Source organism: Martes martes (genome assembly GCF_963455335.1).
Source record: "Martes martes genome assembly, chromosome: 15".
Lineage (NCBI taxonomy): Eukaryota > Metazoa > Chordata > Mammalia > Carnivora > Mustelidae > Martes > Martes martes.
The window spans coordinates 23,423,715-23,447,216 of NC_137903.1; the positions used below are offsets into that span (position 1 = coordinate 23,423,715).

General features: G+C 34.9%; 1 protein-coding gene across 3 annotated transcripts in view; it reads right to left on the reverse strand.

Moving 5' to 3' along the window:
• The window catches only part of KCNT2 (potassium sodium-activated channel subfamily T member 2), a gene marked incomplete at both ends in the record, with an annotated part of 342,191 nt that overhangs the window by 30,116 nt on the left and 288,573 nt on the right, over positions 1-23,502 (reverse strand). For 2 of the 3 annotated variants that reach the window (XM_080825070.1, XM_080825069.1), the window contains 3 exons: positions 18,586-18,714; positions 19,558-19,641; positions 23,258-23,359. In XM_080825070.1, the coding sequence (XP_080681196.1) occupies positions 18,586-18,714; positions 19,558-19,641; positions 23,258-23,359 (315 nt within the window). Of the gene's footprint in view, positions 1-11,072; positions 11,094-18,585; positions 18,715-19,557; positions 19,642-23,257; positions 23,360-23,502 lie in introns of all 3 variants that reach the window. The other variant, XM_080825071.1, reaches the window with a different exon arrangement.

Here is a 23,502-nt window from a genome sequence, read left to right on the forward strand (position 1 = left end):
TTGAAAAGGGACTAATTCCACGGACACTCAAAACATCACTTTGGTCCACCAGTTAGAGTAGGAGCTTATGGAGGTCATGTGATCAATACCTCAGGTCTGCCTCACAGTGGACTCAGTGGGTCCCAGAACCCATCCTGTGGATATTTTCCCAGTTCTGATCCCAACTGGCTCCCTGACCATACTGACCTGTATGTTGGGAAAGGCCAAGTAGAAGCCACTAGAACTGCTTCTATCTAAGAAAATATTAAACTAAAAGCAACACTGAATTCCTACAGGGATTGCAGAAATTAGTGCCACCATCAAGGACTTGAAGTATCTAAGTGTAGTGATTTCTACCACATCTCCACTCAATTCACCTATTTGGCCAGCCCAGAAGACAGATGGAGCTTGGAGACTGACAGTGGATTATCCTAAATTGAACCAGGTGTTAACTCCATTTGTAGCTGCTACACCCAATGTGGTTTCATTGCTTGAACAAACTGACACATTTCCTAGTACCTAGTATGCAGCTTTTGATCTGGTAAATGTCTCTTTATCCAACCTCATCAATAAGGAACACCAGAAGCATTTTGTGCTCAGCTGCCAAGGTCAGCAATACATCTTCACTGTCCTACCCTACTGGTATATCAACTCTCCAGCTGTATGCCATAATTTCGTTTGCAGGGACCTTGACAATCTTGCCCTCCTACAAGATATCATGTCAGTCCGTTACAGTGATGATATTATGTTGATTGGACCTAGTACGCAATAAGTAGTAACGATCCAAAACTTACTGATAAGACATTTGCAGGTCATAGGATAGAAAAGAGATCTGGCAAAAATATAGGGGACTCTTACCTCAGTGAAATTTCAAGGGATCCATTGGTGTGGGGGATGGCAAGATATCCCATCCAAGGTAAAGAATAAGTTGTTGCATCTAACCCCTCCTACAACCAGAAAAGAAGCACAACATCTAGTGGGCTTCTTTGGATTTCAGAGGCAACATATTCCTCACTCGGGAGTGTTACTCTGGCCCATTTGCTGAGTAACCCAAAACCCTGCCAACTTTTAGCAGAATCCAGACAAAAGAAGGCTCTGTAAGAGGTTCAGGCTGCTATGCTAGCTGCCCTGACACTTGGGCTTTGTGTTCTAGTAAAACCAATGGTGCGTGCAATGTCACTGGCAGATAGGAATACTGTTTGGAGCCTTTGGCAGGCCCTAATACATGAATTGCTGCTCAGGCCCTTAGAATTTTGGAGCAAAGCCCTGCCATCCTCTGTGAATGGTTACCCTTCTTTGAGAACAAAGGAGCTCCTTTAGGGCTCTTTTAATATTATCATACTCTGTGATTTAGGTCAATGGAAAACTGCAAGAACACAATCGAGATAAAACTACTAATGGCCCAGACCATTTGTATGAGTTTGGGGCTTTTGTTAAAGTGGCCCTATGCCCTAGGTCTCTGATCTATCTGTGTATTTCATACTGAATTGTGTGTAGAGATATCAATAAGAATCATGACAGACACTAAGTTCAGGGAATGAGTCTTACCCTATGACCATCAGTTGTATGCCTCAACCAGGTATCGATCTCCATCCCATACAACATTCAGGGGAAGAACTGATATTCTGTGTATTATGCAGGCCTATTACATGGTTGCTTGTGTGGAGGAAGAGCAGTGGCCACGCTGAGGTCCACACTCCTGAAAACAGCTCACTAAGATGCTACAAAATGCTGCTTCTGCTGCTATGCGTCTGTAACAACAGACTCTGATTGCCACAGTTAGAAGGAAAAGTACTCATGGGCCTGTGTGGCATAGCTAAGGGGTTAATTCAAAACTCAGTGAAGATTTGGGTTCTAAATAAATAAATCCAATGAAGCAACCACTGCCATCTGGGAGACCCATAATTCTAATGAAACTCATCCGAGACTCTCTGGAAGAGGAGACGTATAACCATGAGGAGGGTAGAAAGGATCCCCCCGAGGGTCTAGCCACCAAAGACAGCGATTACTGGGAATCAAAGGGATGGAAACACACACACACAAAATTGGGTATAGGGGAGGAAACCATTGAAACAGAAAGTCCAAAATATGTTCAACTTGAAAATAAAAAAATTGGCTTTGTGCTTCTGTAACATTTGTTCCAAGTTTTAATATCTCTTGAACTGTACCAACTGGCAAAACTTTAGGGCCCCCCTTTTTTTTTAAATTTGGGTGGAGTTCACATTACAGTTATGACTAGAGATTCCAATAAACTTTAAGTGCTGTAAATATGGAGATTGCAATAAAATTAAGGTGATCTCTATACTCTTAGGGGGGTTATCAGATATAAAATAAAAACACATAGGTATATCTCATCTTAACCATCAGAACTATCACCCTGCCTAAATCCCCCATGGTTATAACACCCATTGTCCTACAATATCCCCTAGTAGACACTGTACACACTAATCCAATGAATAGTAAGTGAAAATTAAATGAAATAAAATCCTTGCCACTTACAACTGATTTGACAAAGTGGGGCCATATGAACCTTCTGTATGTCCAATGTAAATAGTTAATAAGGCCTTCAAGGATTGAATAGGGCTTTCAAGGATTAAAACCAATTATAAGAACTATTCAGAGAAGAGATGATAATCACCGCTGCTTCTCCATTTCACAGTCCATTTGACCTGTTCTTAAACCTGGAAAGAATGAATGGAACCCCAGAGTAGAGTATCCCAACCTTACACCATGTTGCCAAGTACTAAGGTGCAATAAAAATATTAGTAAAATTATTGACTCCAATCAGCAATTGATAAGTACTTTACAGGCATAGACTTGACTTACATACTCTATTTCATGCCTATTTTGACAGCCTCTCAAGCAATTTCACCTTTGAAGGAACACAAATACTTCTTTACCTTGCTACACATAGGATACCTTAACCCCCTTGCAAACACACTCAGTCTTTGCAGGCAAGATCTTTACTGCATCCAACTTCCTCCAGGAACAGAAGTATAGTATGACTTTATATTGATGATATCTCTTACAAGGGGATTTATTTGACACACTCATTCAGGACGTACAAAAATTCACAAAGAAGAACACAAAAAGGGATGGGCCATTGTCTTACACAAAATGCAAGTTTTCTTCAACTTAGTAAAATTTCTGGGCATTATTTGTTCAGTCAAGGGATGTTCCAACTCTGTTACTGTCAAGAAATAGTTATTGATCTAATAGTCCCAACGATATTAAAACAAATTTACATCGTTCAGTCTTTCGGGTTCTGGAAGCAGCATATTCCTCATTTACAAATTTTTACAGCCCATTTACACTGCTACTTTCAAACTGGCCCACACAGAATGTACAACAGAAGAATCTAGATTCTCTCCAAATAGCAATGCAACCATCAATTACATTAGCTTCCCCTTTCTTCCTCCAGATTCCTTTGCTGTAGCCCCTCCTCTAGTATTACTGGAAACTGTGAACTACTCATAATGACCAAACTGCCCATAGGCTTTCAATGCAAGAAACTGTCCACCTTGGTCATATGCTATACATTATGGGAACAGGAAGTACAAGGCAGGGGTCCTTAAATATCTACATAAAAATTACAAGTAAAATAATATCTAGGTGCCAAAATTAGTGACAGAGGAGATATAAATAAAATCATCTAAGTTTGAACAGGATTTTTTGAAAGGATTGTTCTGTGTTGAGGATACCTATGACTGAGTTCAGTAAACAGAACTGAGCAGTTGTATGAAGCACTGTCCAAGGTACGTGGGATACAATAATGGAAAGATAGATGTGCTTTAGAGATAACGCCTTAATTTTAACTTTTATAGCTCACTATCCTCAGTTGGGAAAGTAGAAGAAAAATGAGAAGTTAAGACTATTAGAAGGTATAGAAAAATTGACTACCATGGAGGCGAAGAAGTGTTTCATGGAATAGAATGGGCACTGAATATTATCAAATAGTTCTTACTACAGCTTCTTGCCCTCTAATATACATATCATAAATAATATCTATTGTTATGGAGACACTAAGGAAGAAAAGTACTAAAAGGTGTTGGCTTATTTAGGACCATAGCATTACCCATGATGGGAAATTTTATTTTTCACACTTATTTATTTACTTTAGAGAGAGAGATACAGAGAGGGAGGGGTGGGGGAGGGACAGAGGGAGAGGGAGGGAGAAACTCTCAAGTAGACCCCCTGAGTTTGGAGCCTGACACAGGAATTGAGCTTATGACCCTTAGATTATTGGAGCCAAAATCAAGAGTCAGACAATTAACCAACTAAGCCACCCAGGCAGCCCTGTGATGGGTTTTTTTTAATTAAGGTTATACATCTTCCAATCATATGTATGTTATAGAGGTTACTAGTAATCCTGAGAAATGAATTTTCTAAATAGTAATTTGCAATATATAAGGGTTAATATTTCTCTAAAGTATACATAACTCTTTTGAGTTGTAATATTCAGAAATGTATTTCAAGTATTTAATGAAATTGCCTTAATTATGTCATGTTTCTTTGACAATGCTACTAACCAATGTCACTAACACCATTTTTTTCATTGTTTTTCTTGTGAAGTCAGACAATGTCCACCTTCTTTCATTGTGTAGTAGTGAAATGTTTTTTATGTTCTCTGAAGATATAACATTTTTTCTTCTCCTCAAAATAATGCTTAAGTCTTTTTTTAAGGTGGAGTGATAATATCAGCATCAGAATTGTTATTATTGTACATTTTGTAATTACTTTTTTTGTGGGTGTCAAGATACATTTTTACTCTTCCAATAGTTAATTTTATCTGTTGTAATCCATACACTGGTGTGTGTCTAGTAGATCAGAATAAAAGTCTGGCCCAAATTTAAACTGATTTCATCATCATTAATTTGCGGTTTATAAGGAAACTAAAAAGTGGTTTTCCTTAACCAATTCATTCATTTTATGTCTAGAAATAATGACATATAAGAACATATTTGCTTTCTACATAAAACACCCTTTTTGGTTGTCTATGTTTAGGTTTTCTTATATTATACATACTGATATATGTGTGTATAAAGAGTAGTTTATATACCTGAATAGCTTTAAACTCTAAAACCGACTTACAAGAAGCAAATAATCAATAGAAGAGCACTGAATAACCACACAGGCTTAACAGGCCCAGAAAGGTATTCCAAAGGTTTATGTTATTAAAATCATACTTTCATTGCCAGTTTTGTCCTCTTCACAGTTCAGTTTTTGTTTTGTTTTGTTTTGTTTTGTTTCAAATTTTATTTTTTTTTCGGTGTTCCAAGATTCATTGTTTATGCACCACACCAGATGCTCCATTCAATAGGTGCCCTTCATAATACCCAGCCCCAGGCTCACCCAACCCCCCACTCCCCTCCCCTCCAAAACCCTCAGTTTGTTTCTCAGAGTCCACAGTCTCTCATGGTTTGTCTCCCAGTTTTTCCATCCTTTTCCAGAATTACAGGAATACACAGCCTCAGGCAATGTTTTCAACCATGGGTATACATGTATGAGGCAAATCCTACATACTACAGGGTAAGTCAGGGACGGTATCATTCTATCATCTCCAGTATTTTACATTCCAGAAAAAAATGACCTAAGCATATGAGTTTATGGAAAGCTATTGCTGTGATTCTAATAGGCATATAGCACAATTTCGCCATGCCCCATTTTAAACACACACACCACACACACACACACCCACACACACTCCTCTTTTCTGTTGAGAACTACTTCCCTAAAGCATATGCAGTTATGGATAAATGAGCCTGTGGAAAGAAAATTTCTACGCTATATGTAATGTCTTAATTAAAGAACAAACACAATATAAGACTTGGAAGTATAAATACACAATTTCATCTTTAAGAATCTATACAAAACAATATTATTGATCTAAGTGTACTATTGCTTGCACATCACCACTCCTTTATAAAGACCTAGATGACCCAAATCAACTTTATAATTTTCCATTTGGTTCTGATTGTTTTGTAGACTCTAGCAGCCATTCAACAAGGAGCTGTGACTGAAGGGTTAATTTACTTCCTATGGCAATGCAAAGTGAAGGAATGATCTCCACGCAGTTTAAGATGTTAAGTGGACAGAAAGCCATGACTGTGCAGTTAAATTAAATCAAACAGATTGGATGCACTTAAACAGCTTCTTGCTAGTAAGTATGCCATTGAGATTCTAATTAAGTTAGAGTAAGTAAAAAATGCAAGTAAGAAATGTTTTCCTGGGGATGGAAATGCACGAGATAAGGATCAGAGCCAGAAAACATTTTATTTTATTTTATTTTATTTAAAGATTTTATTTATTTATTTGACAGAGAAAGAGATCACAAGTAGGCAGAGAGGCAGGCAGAGACAGAGGGGTTAGCAGGGTCTCCGCTGAGTGGAGAGCCCGAGGCGGGGCTTGATCCCAGGACTCTGGGATCATGACTTGAGCTGAAGGCAGAGGCTTAACCCACTGAGCCACCCAGGCACCCCAGAAAATATTTTAAAAGAATTATAAAATAAGGTAAGAAAAAGATTCAAGAGTAAAATTTCTGTAAGAAAGTGGAAGAAAGTGACAAATGAGCTCAGACTTACGGAGAGTGTGTGTGTGTGTGTGTGTGTAAATTAGAGTGCATTTGAGGTTAGTGAATATACATATGTTTGACCAATGTCATAAGGTATTTATTCAAATTACAAGAATACATACTATTATATTATTTTTAAATGTAAGTGTATTGAAACAAATGTTTTCTAAGGGAATACCATCCAATCAAAATTATGTAGCACAGAAAATTAATGAAATAGGATCTATGTTACTCCATGTAGTTTGCCCCAGAATTGTTTGCCATTAGCTATCTGTGAACAATTAACACATATCTGCCCCTTTTTATAATCTGTGAAGTGACAGGGGTGCCTGGGCGGCTCAGCCATTAAGCGTCTACCTTCGGCTCAGGTCATGATCCCAGGGTTTTGGGACTGAGCCCCTCATCAGGATCCCTGCTCAGCAGAGCTCAACTCCCCCTGCTTGTGTTCCCTCTCTCACTGTCTCTCTCTGTCAACTAATAAATAAAATCTTAAAAAAAAAAAAAAAGGATTTGTGAAGTGATAATCATATGTTCCCTATTTTGTCTTTACTTTGCTATGTGTTGAGAATAGACCATTTTACACACAAGTAGTAAAAGGAAGAGCCAACATTTAAACCCAGATCATCTGGTACCAAGTCCATTGCTCATTTGGTCAGGCAGAATAATTGAATAAATGATTTGTACCAGGAACAGGGACAGAAGGAGCATCAATAAAGAATGGCCAGAATATAGAGTAGTTTAAAATCCAGCAACAAGAAATTTGACTTGATATAGTAGGCATCAAACACCCACTACATGCATCATGTGAACAAAGTAAGGAATATGGCCATTAATCTGTCTGTTCTATGTAAAATATTGAAGAGAAGAGAATTTAGATATAGTAAATCCACCAAGATGTACTTAAATTCAAGAATAGGCGTGAAATTCTGATGTTAGCTTTCTGAGAAATCTTTCTTGTATGTTTACTGATGCATTCCAAGCATCTAGGTGGGTGCATTTGGTGGCTAGTGGTGCTTGATAAATATTTATAATTCTAGTAGATAATAAAATAGAGAGGATCTGGCAGAAAATGAGTATGTTCTTCATTTTTAAAACTTAGAAGGACAGAAAACACATACTTGCTATCTATCGACACAGAGGTAATAATTGAAACCACAAGACATAGCAAGTGTTCTGAGATCAAGTGTAGAAAAAGACTGAAAGACTACAAAACATAACTTTAGTAAATGCCTGGTTAGTGTTCAAGTGTCATTTCCCATGTTGATTCTCAACCAAAGCATCTGAGGATCTCAAAACAGATGGTGGAAGAGAGATGTAGTTCAGAAATCAGTAGAGGCTGCTACAGTGAGAACTAGTGATTAAAAGAATCTCTGGTGTCAGATAGTGATAAGTTCTAAAAACCACGTCTGCGGCTTCCAAAGTTTTTGGTATTGGTCAAGTTAACTTTTCTACATCTCTGCTTATTTAAAAACAAGAATAATATTGTCTGCCGTATTAGCTTCTAGTGAGAATTAAGTAAAATAGTAGAGTGTTGAGCATTTTGCAGGGATCAAGCTTAAGGCTCTGGGTGAGACTGATTGCAATGAAGCTTAGCCTACCTTCAGGTGGTTAACGGAGTACTTTCTGGAAACTAAAGATGAAGTCCAGTCCTAGAAGGGAGACAAAGGCAGATTGCTGCAGCTACTTGGAGTCTTGGGCTCCAGAGCCAATCCCAGGGACAATGGGTTAGGGAGAAGCCTTCAGATGAAGATCACATTGGCACCATCTAGAAATGAGCTGTTATAGGCAGAAACTGAACAGTAGAAAGAAGGGGAAAAGTTTAAGAAATAAATCAATAGAAACAGGTAAATAGGTAAAGAAAGTAACTCGTAATATGAAAACTGAGGATAAGAGAATTTTAAGATGTAGGAGGTAATGAACCCTGCTAAAGATTATGTGATGTTTAAACAAATAAAAACTAATTTAAAATGCCAAGGATTTTGGCTTAAAGATTTCTACTGACTGAAGAACAGAATAAGTATAGCAGTGCAGAAAAAAATTGTTGAAAGCACTGATAAGGAATAGAATTGACAGCATATATGAACTTTTCTCAGAGTTAACAAGAGTAAGATAAGAAAAAAAAAAGAATGGGGCTTCTGACTGTCTTCGTCAGCAAAGCATGCAACTCTTGACCTTGGGGTCATGAGTTCAAGCTTCCCAGTGGGTGTAGCAATTACTTTAAAAAAAAAAAAATCTTTAAAAAAGAAAAAGTAGGAGGAAAAGGAAATTTTTTCTTGAGAACTGGGGAAAGGTGTATATTCAAAGGTGAAAGGAGAGAGTTGAAGGAGAGGGAAAAAAACTAAAACCAAAAACTAGAACTGGGAAGGATGGAAATTGCTGTAGAAACAATTGGAATTACAAAGATAAATGTCTTCATATCCAAACTACAATTAAAGGTTTTTCTTTTCTTCATAAAAAGGATTGTAAGAAAGGTTCTTATATTGGAAAACTCAAATTTCTCAGTAAATTAGAGGGGAGGCACTTCGCTTACATAGGGAACCGACTGAAAGATGTGGAGACCTAAAATAATAACTATAAGAAAGAAGTCAATTAGTGGGAAAAAGTCCCAAGAGTCAACTTTCAATTGGCTGCCATGATTCGGAAATGAGCCAAACTTTTCCTTCCACATCTGAGATGGTAAGTTAGAGACAAGAGGTGACAGGGATGTGTAACAGCTGAATAAAAGCAAAGAACATTTGAATCAACACATAGAACTGCAACATAGCCAAACTTACATCTAAAAGTTTTACTCCACTTCCAAGCGTAAAGCTATAAAGTTTTTAATCAAATGAAAATTCTGTTCTTTCTGGAGCATAGAGTGAACCCCAGCAAGTGTTTCTACCACTGTGGACTAGGTCTGGACTTATACCTGAGAATCCCTTTAGGAAAGACAAGGTGAAGTAACTTTGCTTGTGACATGTTACTAAAATATTTTACGAAAAAAACGCATGCCAATTCAAGGCACTTGAGGTTGTGTTTGTGCAGCTGGTCAGGTCAAATACTGGTATAAATTAAAAATTTAGAAATATATGTTGATCTCATTATGAAACATGTTCTAAAAAAAACAACAATAAAACTCTAAAATAAATTCCTCAAAATCAGTATGTGCCAGGGATATGTTCTGTTTTGATCTAAAATTTTAATTTCCTCAACCTGCAGGCACCCAGGGTAGCTGAAACCCCTAAGCAGCTTCATGCCAAACAAACATTACATTTCCAGGGTGGACCATGATGTGAAATAGGTCAGAAAGCACTTCTCTAAAGCTTTATTCATGCAGCCCAAAGGGAAACTTCCTTGCTGAATATTTAGTAAATTCTGAAGGATTCAAGATATAATAAAACAAAATAATAATATTGAAAAATATAATAGAGGTATAGCTCATAAAACAGTAACTAAATAATTTAAGATGTTTAAAATAATTTAATGAACAAAATTTGCATTTATTATATGGATTCAAATCTATGATGTAGGCAACAGCCATTACATCAAAAATGTGGGTATTATGAATACAGAATTTTTCTCCAAAATCCAACAAGCTCAAAAACAGACTTGTACCTTTATTTTTCTTTTCTTTTCCTTTTTTTTTTTTAATTTTATTTTTCTTAAATCGAAGTGTACTTTTAGATGGCAACTTTGGCACTCAAGCTTTCCACTTAATGGGCTAAATTCTACCATTGCTTTGACATTCAAAATGCAATTTTTAAAGTGTTTATATTTGTAATGGTTTCATCAATTATATTTATGCTTGGGAGTCTGTGTTAAGTGCTAAGAACATAATGACAATTATTTATCATGGTTTATATGAAGAAAATGGAAAATAAGATTAAAAATACAAATCTCATGAAGATAATATCATGGTTTCCGAAATATAATGGGTGTATACACATATAATATATTGTTAAGAATTTCATTTTTATTGTAACAAATCAATTATTAGCCCAGGTCAATGTTATTAAGCACTAAACTGACGGCTTCTTCATGACAATAAATTACAATTACTGAAGAATAAATTCAATGTTAAAAAGTGTGCTAGAGAAAGCACAAATCCTATTGTTCCTAGACCCCTTTCTGGGAGCACCAGCTTATATAGGAAGCGTAGGAAAAGATATGTTTCACATCACCTGACTGCCAACCCTTTTTTAGTCTCAGCTGACTGCATTGAAGGTGGGTACCCACTCAAGGACAGACAGAAAATACACAGCCAGTAAGTGACCAGCAGCAAGTAACAATCAAACATATGATTGGACTAATATACAAACATAATGTGAAGACAAACAAGTAAAATGAACTTGCAAAATATATCCCAATAATAATTGGGAAATAGAGACATGCTAACTTAAAAATAGAGTATTTATAACACTTCAGCTTAATTTGTTTTATTTTAACATCTGAAGTACTGAATTTAATTGTTAATACTCTTTCCCTTCAAAAGCATTGAATTCACATATTAAATTCTTTGAGGCAAGGGAGACAAAATACTTACTTGTGATGCTATTTCTCGAGACTGACACAAAGGGAGGAAAAAAGAAACACACAAAATACAGTTTAGACAATGACTAAACAATACATACATGAAACAGTCAGCAACAAGGACAAAATACGACAAGTCCTCATTTAACACAATACAATTAGGTGTTTCATTATTTATTACAGGCCTTCTGAATACAATTAGATAAGGAATAAGTTGTTATTTTAAAAGTCTAGCAGAAAGTTCCTGTTAGATTATTTTTTGTCTGATTAGTAAAATTGTCTCTGAAGGCTTTGATAGAAAGAAAAATAGTACCGGTAGGGAAAATAAAACAATTGACAGGAGCTTATAAAGTTCATGAGAGAATATTTGACATAATTATTGGCATTCAATAACTATTATTGGCATTAATATTTGTACTGTGCTAAAATTTGGATCGCATATAAAATTTAATACTTACAAAAATTTAATACTTTTAAATTTAGATATTGTCATAAGACATAAATTTGTTTATAGAAATATTCTGAGCTCTCACATTGGCTGTAAAGTCTAAAATTTGACCTTCCCAGTCACCATATAACCCTTAAATATTGAGAGGCAATACAAATCATGCTATCTTAGTCTTTAATTCTAAGGAATAATATTCTATTCATTTTTCAATAGGTAGAAATAAAATTTTCAGTTATATTCTTTGGTGTAACATAACTCAAATCTAACAAATTACCTAGCTTTATGTTTATACAAACATAAAAATCACATAATAAACATTTGATTATAGGATCCTTAAAACTGTTTATCTCAGGATTCTTAACACATGGCCCAAGAGAAAAATAACATTGCTTGAGTGAATAATGGCAGAGAATGGGCAGCTAGAATTTCAAAACTATCCTATCTTAATCCTTATTAAAATAATTTTACTAACGTGATTTTGTAAAAAGATAAACTTACTTCTGTAATACATTTAAAAATACTATGTTCCAGTTTAATAGTAAAGAGTTAATGATTGGTAGATGGGACAAAGATTATTTCATTATATCACATGCTTTAAAGTTTTAGGATTTACTATCATGAAAGTAACCAACAATCACAGTAACATATTCCACAAATTTATTGTGTGCATTGAAAAGATGTTGGTACTTTAATATGCTTTTAAATTATCTCTAATTTCTAGTAAAATTTTCAGCGGTTATAGAACACTTCAAGCAAACGTTAACTTTCAATACACTGGAAAACTGGAGGTAAATACAGTTCCACATTTTGTTACCAAAAAACCATAGGAACAAATATACTTATTAATTTAGAATTTATCAGATTTTGGAAAGACAGTATTATACCATATACTGTATGGTAGTCAATGTCCCTAGTGGGTCTCGGGTAGCAGCATTTCATAATTAAAAATAATAATATATCTGCAACAAAAAAGTAAGAATATTCACTTTAAGTGGAGTAATATTAAAATTTCACATATAAAATGAGGCAAAATAAATTAGTGAGCTTTTTGGATTTCAGAATTGTGGATAAAGGATTATGGACAGAAGTAAAGTTCCTCTTCGTTATCAAGAGCAGCATGAGTCCTCACGCCTCCATCACTTTGAACCAGGAGATTCTGATGCTTATTTTTTGTTTATTTTTTTATTCTAATGTTTATAAAGATTTTCTTAAACAGACATATATAGATGGTGGTAGAAGCTCTGGGAAGGTGATATACAACCAGGTAAAAAGGGACAGGACCCAGCTGTACCCTACTATCCAGCTATATCCATGGACCGATTTTTTTTTTTAATTTATTTATTTGACAGAGACACAGAGAGAGAGAGGGAACACAAGCAGAGGGAGTGGGAGAGGGAGAAGCAGGCTTCCCGCTAAGCAGGGAGCCTGACGTGGGGCTTGATCCCTGGACTCTGGGATCATGACCCAGCCCAAAGGCAGCTGCTTAACCACTGAGCCACCCAGGGGCCCCTCCGTGGACCGATTTTGAGTCACTGTATGCACCTCCACTTTATTCTTTATTTGTATTTTCTTTATTTGTATTCTTTGTTTGTATGAACTCTCCCTCCACCAATATTCAGCCCACTGAAAAATTGAGATTGTATTCCAGGTCTTTGGTACATTTTATAATTTTAATTATAAATATTCTTTATCATCATCGTCTTCTCAAAGGTGTCTGCTCGAAACATTTAGTGTTTCCCCTACTCCCACAGACAAAGCTAAATAACTTTTTTTCTATATGCAGACCATGAGAAGACACTGAAGACAGACTAGAAAATGATGCAGCATGAAATCCTGCATCGGCCTTTAAGTTGTATTTTTTTTAACTCCATGAAATAAAGGAACAAGGCCTAGTTTTTACCTGTGTTTATTCCTACCACGTTCTGATATGAAATGTCGGCACTTAATAAAAAAATTATCCACAGAATGGGACAGATTTTAATACTTGAAACATAATCTAAAAAAAAAAATGATCAATGTCTAAGGCAACTACCATATGACTATAAGTCTATTAGTTGTTTTTATTAGTTACAAATACATTGTGATGTCAGAAAATGCTATGATTTGTTTTGAAAAATAGAAGCATCTAACATAATCATTTCTATTTCCCTAGGACACTTCTACTTTTATCTCTTTTAGCTGGTTATGTAAGTCTTTATCTTGGTTTCTCTGTAATAGGTTTAATTTAATTTTATTTTTTTCAGTTTCTGCTTTCATCTATTCATTTCACACTGTGGAAGAAAAGAAATTAATCTTTTCCACCTGTTCCAGTACCTTTGCCATCTTTCATCATTTCAAAATTGTTCAAGTGTAATTCTGGTTAGATCAAAATTGAGGGTATATTATGACTAAGTACAATTTACAGATGATCTATACAGGAAACATGGCTACTATTCACTTCTTGCATAAATGTCTTTGTTGGTGGTGGTGATAATATATTCCTGAAGTTAATAACTTTGTTATTTTTATAATTGCTTAATTATACCTGTACTTAATTCACCCTGAGATCTCTGGCAACTGTCTAATCTTTCCTTAAGACATTGAGATATGCAAGATACTCTATAGATTTCATCTTCCTGAACAAATCTCTCTGAAACCTTCTAACCCATTCCAGGTTACCCTGATGTCTGAGGGTCTTTTCATTGCCATCGTAGGGATTTCCTTGGCTTCATATTTGTTGCCTGGATTCCATAAAGTGTCTGGTTTCCTCCATACCATGATTCCTTTTTCAGTGTATTCATTCTTTTTGGTGGGAGTAGTTTCCTCAGAAAGCAGGCATGGTAGAGGGTTTTTGGAGGCAAGGCTGAAATATGATTTATCTTACTCTTACTCAAGTTTGATAGGTTTGGCTGAATATAGAATTATAGTTTGGAAATATTTCCTCAAGATCTAGAGGGCATTGTTCCATTGTTTTTTGGCTTACAGTGTTGCTGTTGAAAAATCCCAAATATATTTTGCCTGTGATCTATCCCTGCCCTCTTCCTCCTGCATCTTCTTTCCTTCAATATTCTGAAATACTATGATGCTGTGTCTTGATGTGAGTCTGTTTTAATTCATTATAGTGGGCACTTGGTGACCCTTCCCCTTTAGAAATTAACACACTACTATTCTGGGATTATTCTTAAATTATTACACTGATATTTTGATGCATTCCTTCTCCATGGAAGTGTTATCATTCAGACCTTAGACCTCCTGGACTAGTCCTCTAATCTTATCTTTTCTTTACTGTTTCCATGTTTGCATTTCTGCTCTAGTTTCTTGGTGATTTCCTCAAATTTATGATATGAACTTCTTTTTAACTCAGCTATCATATTTTCAATTCCCAAGGTTTTCTTTTTCCTAAATGTTCTTTCAACAGTTTAGTTTCCTGGGGCACCTGGGTGGCTCAGTTGGTGGAGCGACAAATTTGATATTGGTTCAGGTCATGATCTCAGGGTGGTGAGATCAAGCCCCACATGGGGCTCTTCATTGGGCACAGAGCCTGCTTGGGATTCTCTCTCCTTTCCCTCTGCCCCTCTCACCTCCTCCCTCTCTCTAAAAAAAAAAAATTAAAAACATAAAAATTCAGTTTCCTGTTCATCTTTCATCCTTGCAATATCTTATTGTTTCTAATAATTTTAATTATAGTTTTTCAGTATATAACTTTACTAATATATATATGACATATCATATAATTTTCAAATATAAAATCCAGAGATATTTAGTAAACTTACCAAGTTGTATAATCACCACCATAAATCAGTTTTAGAATATTTCTAATACCCCAGCAAACCCCATCATGTTCATTAGCTGGTTCCCCATTTCCTCCACCTCCCCCTGACTTAAGCAATCACTAATCTGCTTCCTCTCTGCATACATTTACTTTTTATGACATTTCATAAACATGAAATAATACCATATGTGGTCTTTCGTGTCTGCCTTCTTTCATTAAACTTAATATTTTTGGAGGTTCATCCCAGTAACAGCACATATAAGTAGTTTCTTTCTATGGATAAACAGTATTTCATTGTATGGATATACCACATTTGGCTTATCTGTTTACTAGCTGATGGACATTTAGGTTTTTTCCAAATTTTGGCTACTATGAACAATGCTACTAAGAACATTTGTATGCAAATCTTTGGGTGGATATATTTTTATTTCTTTGGGGTAAATATTTTATTTCATGTTTGAAATTGTCTTCTTCCTCAATGATCTGTTCTATTTACGTGTTTTTTCCTTTCTGTTTATTTTCTGCCTTTGTGGTTCATTTCCCAACACAGGGAATTTTTAGTTGTCTTCTTCTACTGAAGAGTCGGGGACTAATAAAATTTATTGAAAGCTATGGATGAGATTCTTTTTATTGAGTTTCATGGTGATCACTGGATTACTGAATGTCCCACATCTACATCTTTAGGTATTTCACTTGGTTTGGTCAGATTCCCTAGGGAAGGTCTCTAATCTGCTGCTGAAGGGTACAGTATACAGAATGTACCTTTCACTTAGTTCTCTGAATTTAGGGTGGTGTTATTGTCCTCAACTGACCCCTCAATCCACAGAGTATCTATCTACTCTCTCCATAGAAACCAACCTTCAATCTTTGCCTGTGTGGAGTGCGGGACAGTACCACAGCTGTATGAACTGTCAGGGAGAATGGGAATCTGACAGCTATTTATGCAAGAATATGTTAGACACTTCGATTCTAATTATTACATGGAGTTTCTACCTCCTGAAATTTGTTGTCTTTCTTTAATTAAAGTAAGAGAAAATTAACAATGGGGGCAAAGATAAATCATCTGAATTCTACCGCTTGGCTTTTCTTGAACCATCCAGTGTTTGAGAAAGATGATGGAATGTGTGAGCCAATCTTTCATCTCATGAAAGACATTAAGGTCTTATTCTTTGTATTTATATGATCAGGAGAAAAAGTTTTGCTCTCCATACAAAATCCAATGTCTTTGAGTTTTTATTTAATTGGTGTCCTTTTTTAAAAAAATAAGAGATCAACTTAAAGGATATTCACTTTAATGGCACTTTTGTATCTTGTAAAACTATGATTGAAGATAGATACTGTTCTTCACATTATCTAAAACCTTTTAAATAAGAAAGCCTATAATATACGTGTTCTTTTAATAACAAATCTTTCTCAAGATTAACTTTTATCCTTTCATGTATCAGACTATAATTACTATATAATTCAACAGTTCTATTTTTGCCTTACTTACCAGAAAAGTAAAAGTAGAATTCTGGCTCAACTGTAGCACTCAGTTCATTTTAGATGTAGGATAACATTAATTTCTTTGCCTCTATTAATATATTGTGTTGTAAAAAATCTTAATGGTTTTATTTTTATCTTTAATTATTTGGGTTGCCTCAATTTTTACACAATAGGTAGAATATAAAATTTAAGTAAAAATATATGTGTCAAAACGAACTGTAATCAATATAGGAAAACAGGGGGGTATCATCTTTATTTAACTCAGTTTCCTTTTATATTCCTAAGGATGTGTGTTTTTCATACAAGCTAGAGTTCTAGGTATTTATAACCATTTTATCAAAGGATATTTTTGTGATGGGAAGAACTGACCAAAATCTAATGTTAAATGCTCCGTGATGACAATACAAATACTCAATTATCCTTTCCCTACTATAATGTAAATAGCACACAACAAAGCCCCTTAATAATATAAAATGATGACATAAATAAGAACTGGACCAAGGGCAGGATTTATTACATTCGAATTTGCAAAACCTATACATAAAATAAGAGAATAATAATATTCTGGTGAATGGAAACTTTCTTTGTACTTAACAAGCTCAAATAAGTGGTTAATTGCTTAGGTGTGGAAGCACTTGTCTTCTCTTAACCTTTAATCAAAAAATAGTTTTTTAGATACAGCATTTTTAAATTTTAGGCATATCTGGCCAAACTATCCTAAGAAGTAACAGAGATAGCCATAAAGTTCCTTTTAGCATACCTGATCTACAGTGAAACTGCTAAAAAGCACCCAGAAGAATTTAACAATTTCCTGTAGTCCTCAATATTACTTATTTAAATGTCAAATCATAAATTTTTGCAAGCAAACAAAAATCCATTCCTTTGCTCATATGCTTTCCATAAAGCTCTTTTTTTTCTATATATGGATTCAGTGATTTTAACACAAACCAGTTTCATGGCTGCATGGATTACTAAACTGCAAATAACAGATCTGAGCCTCTTAGTTGAGTTAATTTTGCATAAGACAAAACCAGATATGGCTAACCAAAATTTTGAATAACTTTGAGATATTTGAGAAGAAAAACATTTCAAGAATATAAACCATAATTATATTAAACAATTTTATAAATATTGGTAGGATAGTGCATTTATCCAAAATTTTTATTTCATGAAAGAATCTCATTTAAAAGGAGATGTTTTACCAAGGATATAAAAACTATTTGGAACCACATAATGTGGCCAGATCAGTGTGGATGTGTTTTTAGCTGTAGGAAGTCATCGGAAATTTTGTTCCATATCAACAGATTCTAGTTTGCTTTTACAAATACTGAGCTTTCCTCTGAGAAGGTCTGGTACTACTCCTGGAGTTTTATCTTGGCTTCAGAGTAGTCTTTAATCTAGAGTTTGAGAAATGTGAATTTCAGTACTTACTAACTTTGTTTAAGTTCCTTCCAAATGTGTATATGTGAGAGGAGGAGTATATAAGAAAGCTGTATGGCTTGCCCTGAAAACTGCTCTTATGTGTCAGAAGGTTACTTAAAATTAATTTGCTTCTTGACAATCTAGACATGCAAAATAGATTCTAGACCTACAAAAGGCATTCAGAGCCCAAAGTCCACAAACTCTGGAACAGTCCCTTAGCCAACAACATTTTGGGGAATTCTGACCTTGTTTACTTCAACAAATAGTTAATTTTTTTTGCCTCTGAGAACTGACACTGTGTGTTCAGAGAGCGCTCTTTTTCATTCTCTGACATTTTTTAGAAATCCATTTCTACGATTAGGAATGGCTATCTTCAATCAGATTCATCATTAAAACTAGAATATTTTGGTATTTCCAAACCTCAGATGTTGTAAGTTTCTGAGACTCGGTCCTGTAGATCCCAATGGGAACATCTCCAGTAGAAGAGCACAGCTTCTGGTAAAGTCTGGCATAAGTTCTGATCCACAGGTCATCTTCAGTGATTTTCATCTATTAGATATGTAATTTAAAAAAAAATAAAAACTCGGGTTATTTTTCACTTTTTAGAGGCTAAAGGTACGAATATTTCAAAATCTCCAAATGACATTTCTTAAGTGCTTATGCATGTACTGAACTTATTTATGGCACTCCACCTTAGGTTAGCCCCGGGGTTCCACAAACTGCAGAAGACCAACTACTCAATTTGTGGCAGCATGACATCGTATTAGTTCAACATCAGTAGACAGTAGTCACTGGTAATTGAGAGACGTTGGGAAAGAGGTGTAGACTTTTTTGAACGTTGCAATGACTACAGGCTGCTACTGGAATTAGCGGGCAGGGTCTGCGGATGCTATTGATCTTCAAATGCAAAAGACACTCTGGCACAAAAAGAAATTGTCCATCTAAAGTCCTAATAATGCTCATATGGAGAAAAGGGTATAACAAAGTGAGCTCAGGGCTCCCAGACAGAGGCATAAGTACTAGTTCCTCTTTGCTGATCCCAAATCTGAATTGCTGGCAAGTTGCTTCACTGAATAAATACTTGAATAAAGTATATTCATTTAAAAAAAATAAAGGGGGGGGTAAACTTAATGGTCACTGTTTTCCTCAACAGCAAGGCATCCTATGTTAGAAACCATCAGTCTCAAATGCCAGCTAGAAAAAAACACGGGTTCTGAATTTTGTATAGAATGGCTGTTTTCATGAATAATTTAAAATGTTTTCCCTGAAAAATTTTTAAAGAACTAAAAAACCTTGAGGATATTCTTTGAGCACATATTACCCAAAGTGCATTATAGATGGATTTCAGAAACATCTATTAGAACAATTCTATTCCAGCGAATATTAACTTACAGAACAAAGAAACCCTGATCCTGGAGTAGTGTCCAATCCCAACAGAAGTCTGGTGATAGAAATCATATAATCCTTTACAAAAGACTGCAATACAAACAACATACATATTTATTACGTGCATGAAATGTACAGAATAGCTCAGTGAGAAGATCTTACCATTTCTAAAAGGTTACTTCTCATAACACATCATTAAACCCCCTTAAAAAAGGAAGTAAAAATCTATCTTGTCAGTGTCTTAAATACACAGGTATGGGTAAGCTGTCCATGAGGAAATATGGAGAATAAGTATTCATTAGACTATCCTGACATGCTTAAGTTTTATGTACTATTAGACATGATAAAACAGATTTTAATTAATTTTAATAACAAAAAACCATGAGCTAAAATAGAGAATATTTAAAAAAACTTGAACTCTAAAATTTGCAAGGAGATATTCCAAAAGGTTTTTTAGGATTAAGGTCTTTGCTAGTAGAATAAATTTCTAATATTTCAGTAAATCTAAATATTAATGAATTAATAATTTAGTATTAAATACCATTATCAGACTACTTGATGTGTTAGCATGTGAGGTTTAATTTGATATATTGCTAGAGCACTGCTCAACAGAGTATTAAGTTAACAAGGTTTTCAATTTCTTAAATTTTTTCTTAGTTCTGAGTGAAAAGAAAAACTTTCAACAGATACAAGCACATTTCACCATGACATGTAATAATTATATTATAGATTGTATGAAATGACTGTCTTGAATTTAATCCACAAGTGTTAAAAAATGAAAAATTTGAATATTCATCTAGTTATTTTGCATAGCAAAGTTTTTTTTAAGTTATAATACCTTTTAAATAAATTTACTAGGCTACTTTGTTCATTACCATTTTACCAACAGGTAGCAACAGAAAACTAAACCCTGCCATTTAAACAAGAACAAAGGAACCATATCCATTTCCTTTTCTCAGGCCAAAGGAATGGAAGTTTTGTTTCGAGGTGGGTTAGTGTCCTGGTAGTTATACCATGAACCAACTGGAGGCCACCAAGAGCAGTGGTGACATGCACCCTTCAATTTCACTTGTAACCCAGTACGTGCTAAAGAACAGGACTTTTTAAGCACATTCTCAGACACTTAAAACTATTTCCCAAAATGAAAAATTGAAAGTACTCATGGAGGGGAAAAAGTCCACTGAAGATTTGGTAAATGGCTATTAGAAATTATTTTTGAGCTGGATGTGGTTATACTGCTGATTTGCTTGCTGCATTTGTCACTGATGCATCCCTTGTCTAGAAGTCATTTGTCCTGTAGCTTCATTAGGGCAAAGACAAGGGGTACAACTGAGCTAAATGACAGGAAAAGTCCCACCTGCTATTACAAAATCTGTGCACTCAATCTCACGGAATTTGATCACAGAAGAATCTTTCTCAGTTTCACTTAGTATCTACTTAATTGCATTTTATTATTTTATTTTATTTTCAAGATTTTATTTATTTATTTATTTATTTGAGAGAGAGTGAAAGAGAGAGTATGAGTGGAAGGAGGGGCAAAGGAAGAGAGAGAAGCAGGCTCCCAGCTGAGCAGGGAACCTCATGTGGGGCTCGATCCCAGGACCCTGAGATGAAGGCAGACACTTGATCAAATGAGCTATACAGGTGCCCCTATTTCATTGTATTTTATATAATACTTTTTTTCACCCCCTCCACCTCTCCTCAGATTATACTTATTTTTTAATCATTGGCTTTCCAGCTCCATGAAGATGAAAATCGAGAAAATTATTAAAAATATCAAAGTGATCTGTGATTCAAGTGGGAAGGAGAAAAGGGACTATGGACAAGATGTTAATAAAGAAAAACAACCTTCTGGTAAGTTTAAAAAAAAAAAAAAAGTACCAAAACGTGGATTTATTTGCCACAGGGATAGGGTTGTGAGTGATCGAAATGAGATGTGCATGGTCTGAAGATGAGGGCTCACAGTAACTACTGGATAGTTTTTCTTTCTGAGCCTTTGTGTCTTGTCTATAGTTTGGGATTGATAATACTGCCTACATCATCGGTTTCTTTGAGGAAGCACATAATATGATGTCTAGGATAGAACTGCATTAATACAATTGTAGACATTAATAATAGTTCTTAAATATATCATATAAACATTTATCCTCGAGAACATGGGTTCAAATCACTAACCAAAAAAATTAGATGGCATTTAATTTAAGAATATATGCATACTTATTATATGAATTTAGGATTTATATATCTGATTTCTAATATTCATTTTTAATCAATAAATGAGTATTCTATCTCATCTGAAAAAAATGAACCACAACGTATCTCATCTGATGTCAGGCAAAGCCAAACAGGCAATTTGAAAATTACTGTTCTGCTTCACCCTTTCTGTAGTAGCTTCAGAAAACACCTAACTTCCTGTATGTGTATTTACAACAAAAAAACATAAGATAAAAATGAAGAGAAAGAAATAAGTACTGCTTTCTACTTCTGTAGAACAATTTCCCTTTTATTTAGTCCATCTATTAGACTTTCTCATGAGATTTTATTTAAACATAAGATTCCAGGGCTAAAAAATCTGAAAACCACTGGTGCATAATGACATGAAGCATTTGACTGCTACTGACAGAAAATCTTCGGTTTCAGCATTGCTTTTCAAACAGTTCCTCCCCTCTAATCCCCTAAGAGATCAGAAGAATGCTTGTGGTAATGGAGTGTGGGGGTGGACGCCCCCTCTTGGAGTGCCCAGAGAATGTGTCTGGAAAGTTTAGGGTGAACAGGAGTGCTCATTCTCCTTTGTTGCGGTTGTTCCTCCTCTCATCTGGCATAAGCAGATGGTTTGTGACGTTGCTAGAGGCATATTCATGGGCATAATTAGCCCCAAGGCCAGCAGAAAAGCTTTAACCATGTTCAGATTAGTTTATTCAGTCAAGCATTGCAGAAGAGGCTACATAAAATACATAATCAAAAAGAAAATACCACAACAAAATGTTTGAATGCTTTATTTGAGATTAAAGTTATCAAATAACTTAAAGCTCCATGAATATCTGTTTTCTCTTAATAGAAATATTTATAAGTTGTCTGATTACTTGAATCCGAGAATATGAGATATTAGCGCTGTTCAGTATCTGGTAGAGTTAAAAAAAAGATTAAAATATATTGGTGCAAAATAATATCTCTATACATTTCTTAGCTATGATCGAATGACCATCCAAACTAAATGGTTCTTAGTTGTTGCAAAATCTTTAATATTTTTTCTAAAGTAGGCGGTTATTAGTGGATATTTAAAATGTCTTTGGTTTGTCAGTTTATTGACATCATTCTGGTGTCTCATTTTTTTGAAAATGTGCATTATGAAGAAGATTGTCTTTTTTTAATATATTTTGTTCTTACCTTCTCTTTTTACTCTGACAACATTCTTAACAAAAATGTAAGCAAAATGTACTCAAATGTCACAAAAACACTGTAGGACATGGATACTAAAGAGTGGTTAAAAATTATTTGATAGATTACTCTGAAGAATCTTGTTTTTCTTACACAATGTTTCACAGGCACGTTTGTCATTAAATACACAAAATAAAACACTGAAGTACTTCCAGGGCCCATTATAAGTTAACCGCTCCATGAGAAACACTCAATGTATTATTCATTTAATAAAATTGAAACGAAATTAGAATAAACATTTTAGAGAGAAAAAAGAAACACTGCATACCTGATAGAGAAGAGTGTCCAACATACTGATGCTAAACACCCTCCCAGCAGCAAAAGGCAGTCGAAACATAAAGGCCAAATTAGAACCTTTCTCTCGTTCTTTCTGTTCAGAGATTTGAAATAGAAAAATTTGTGAGATTATATTTTATGCTTTCCCGCTCAAGTTTTCCTGACGCACGTGAAGGAGATATTTTCATCATACAGTTGTTAGCTATGAATGGGCATTACTTTATACATTGTAGTATA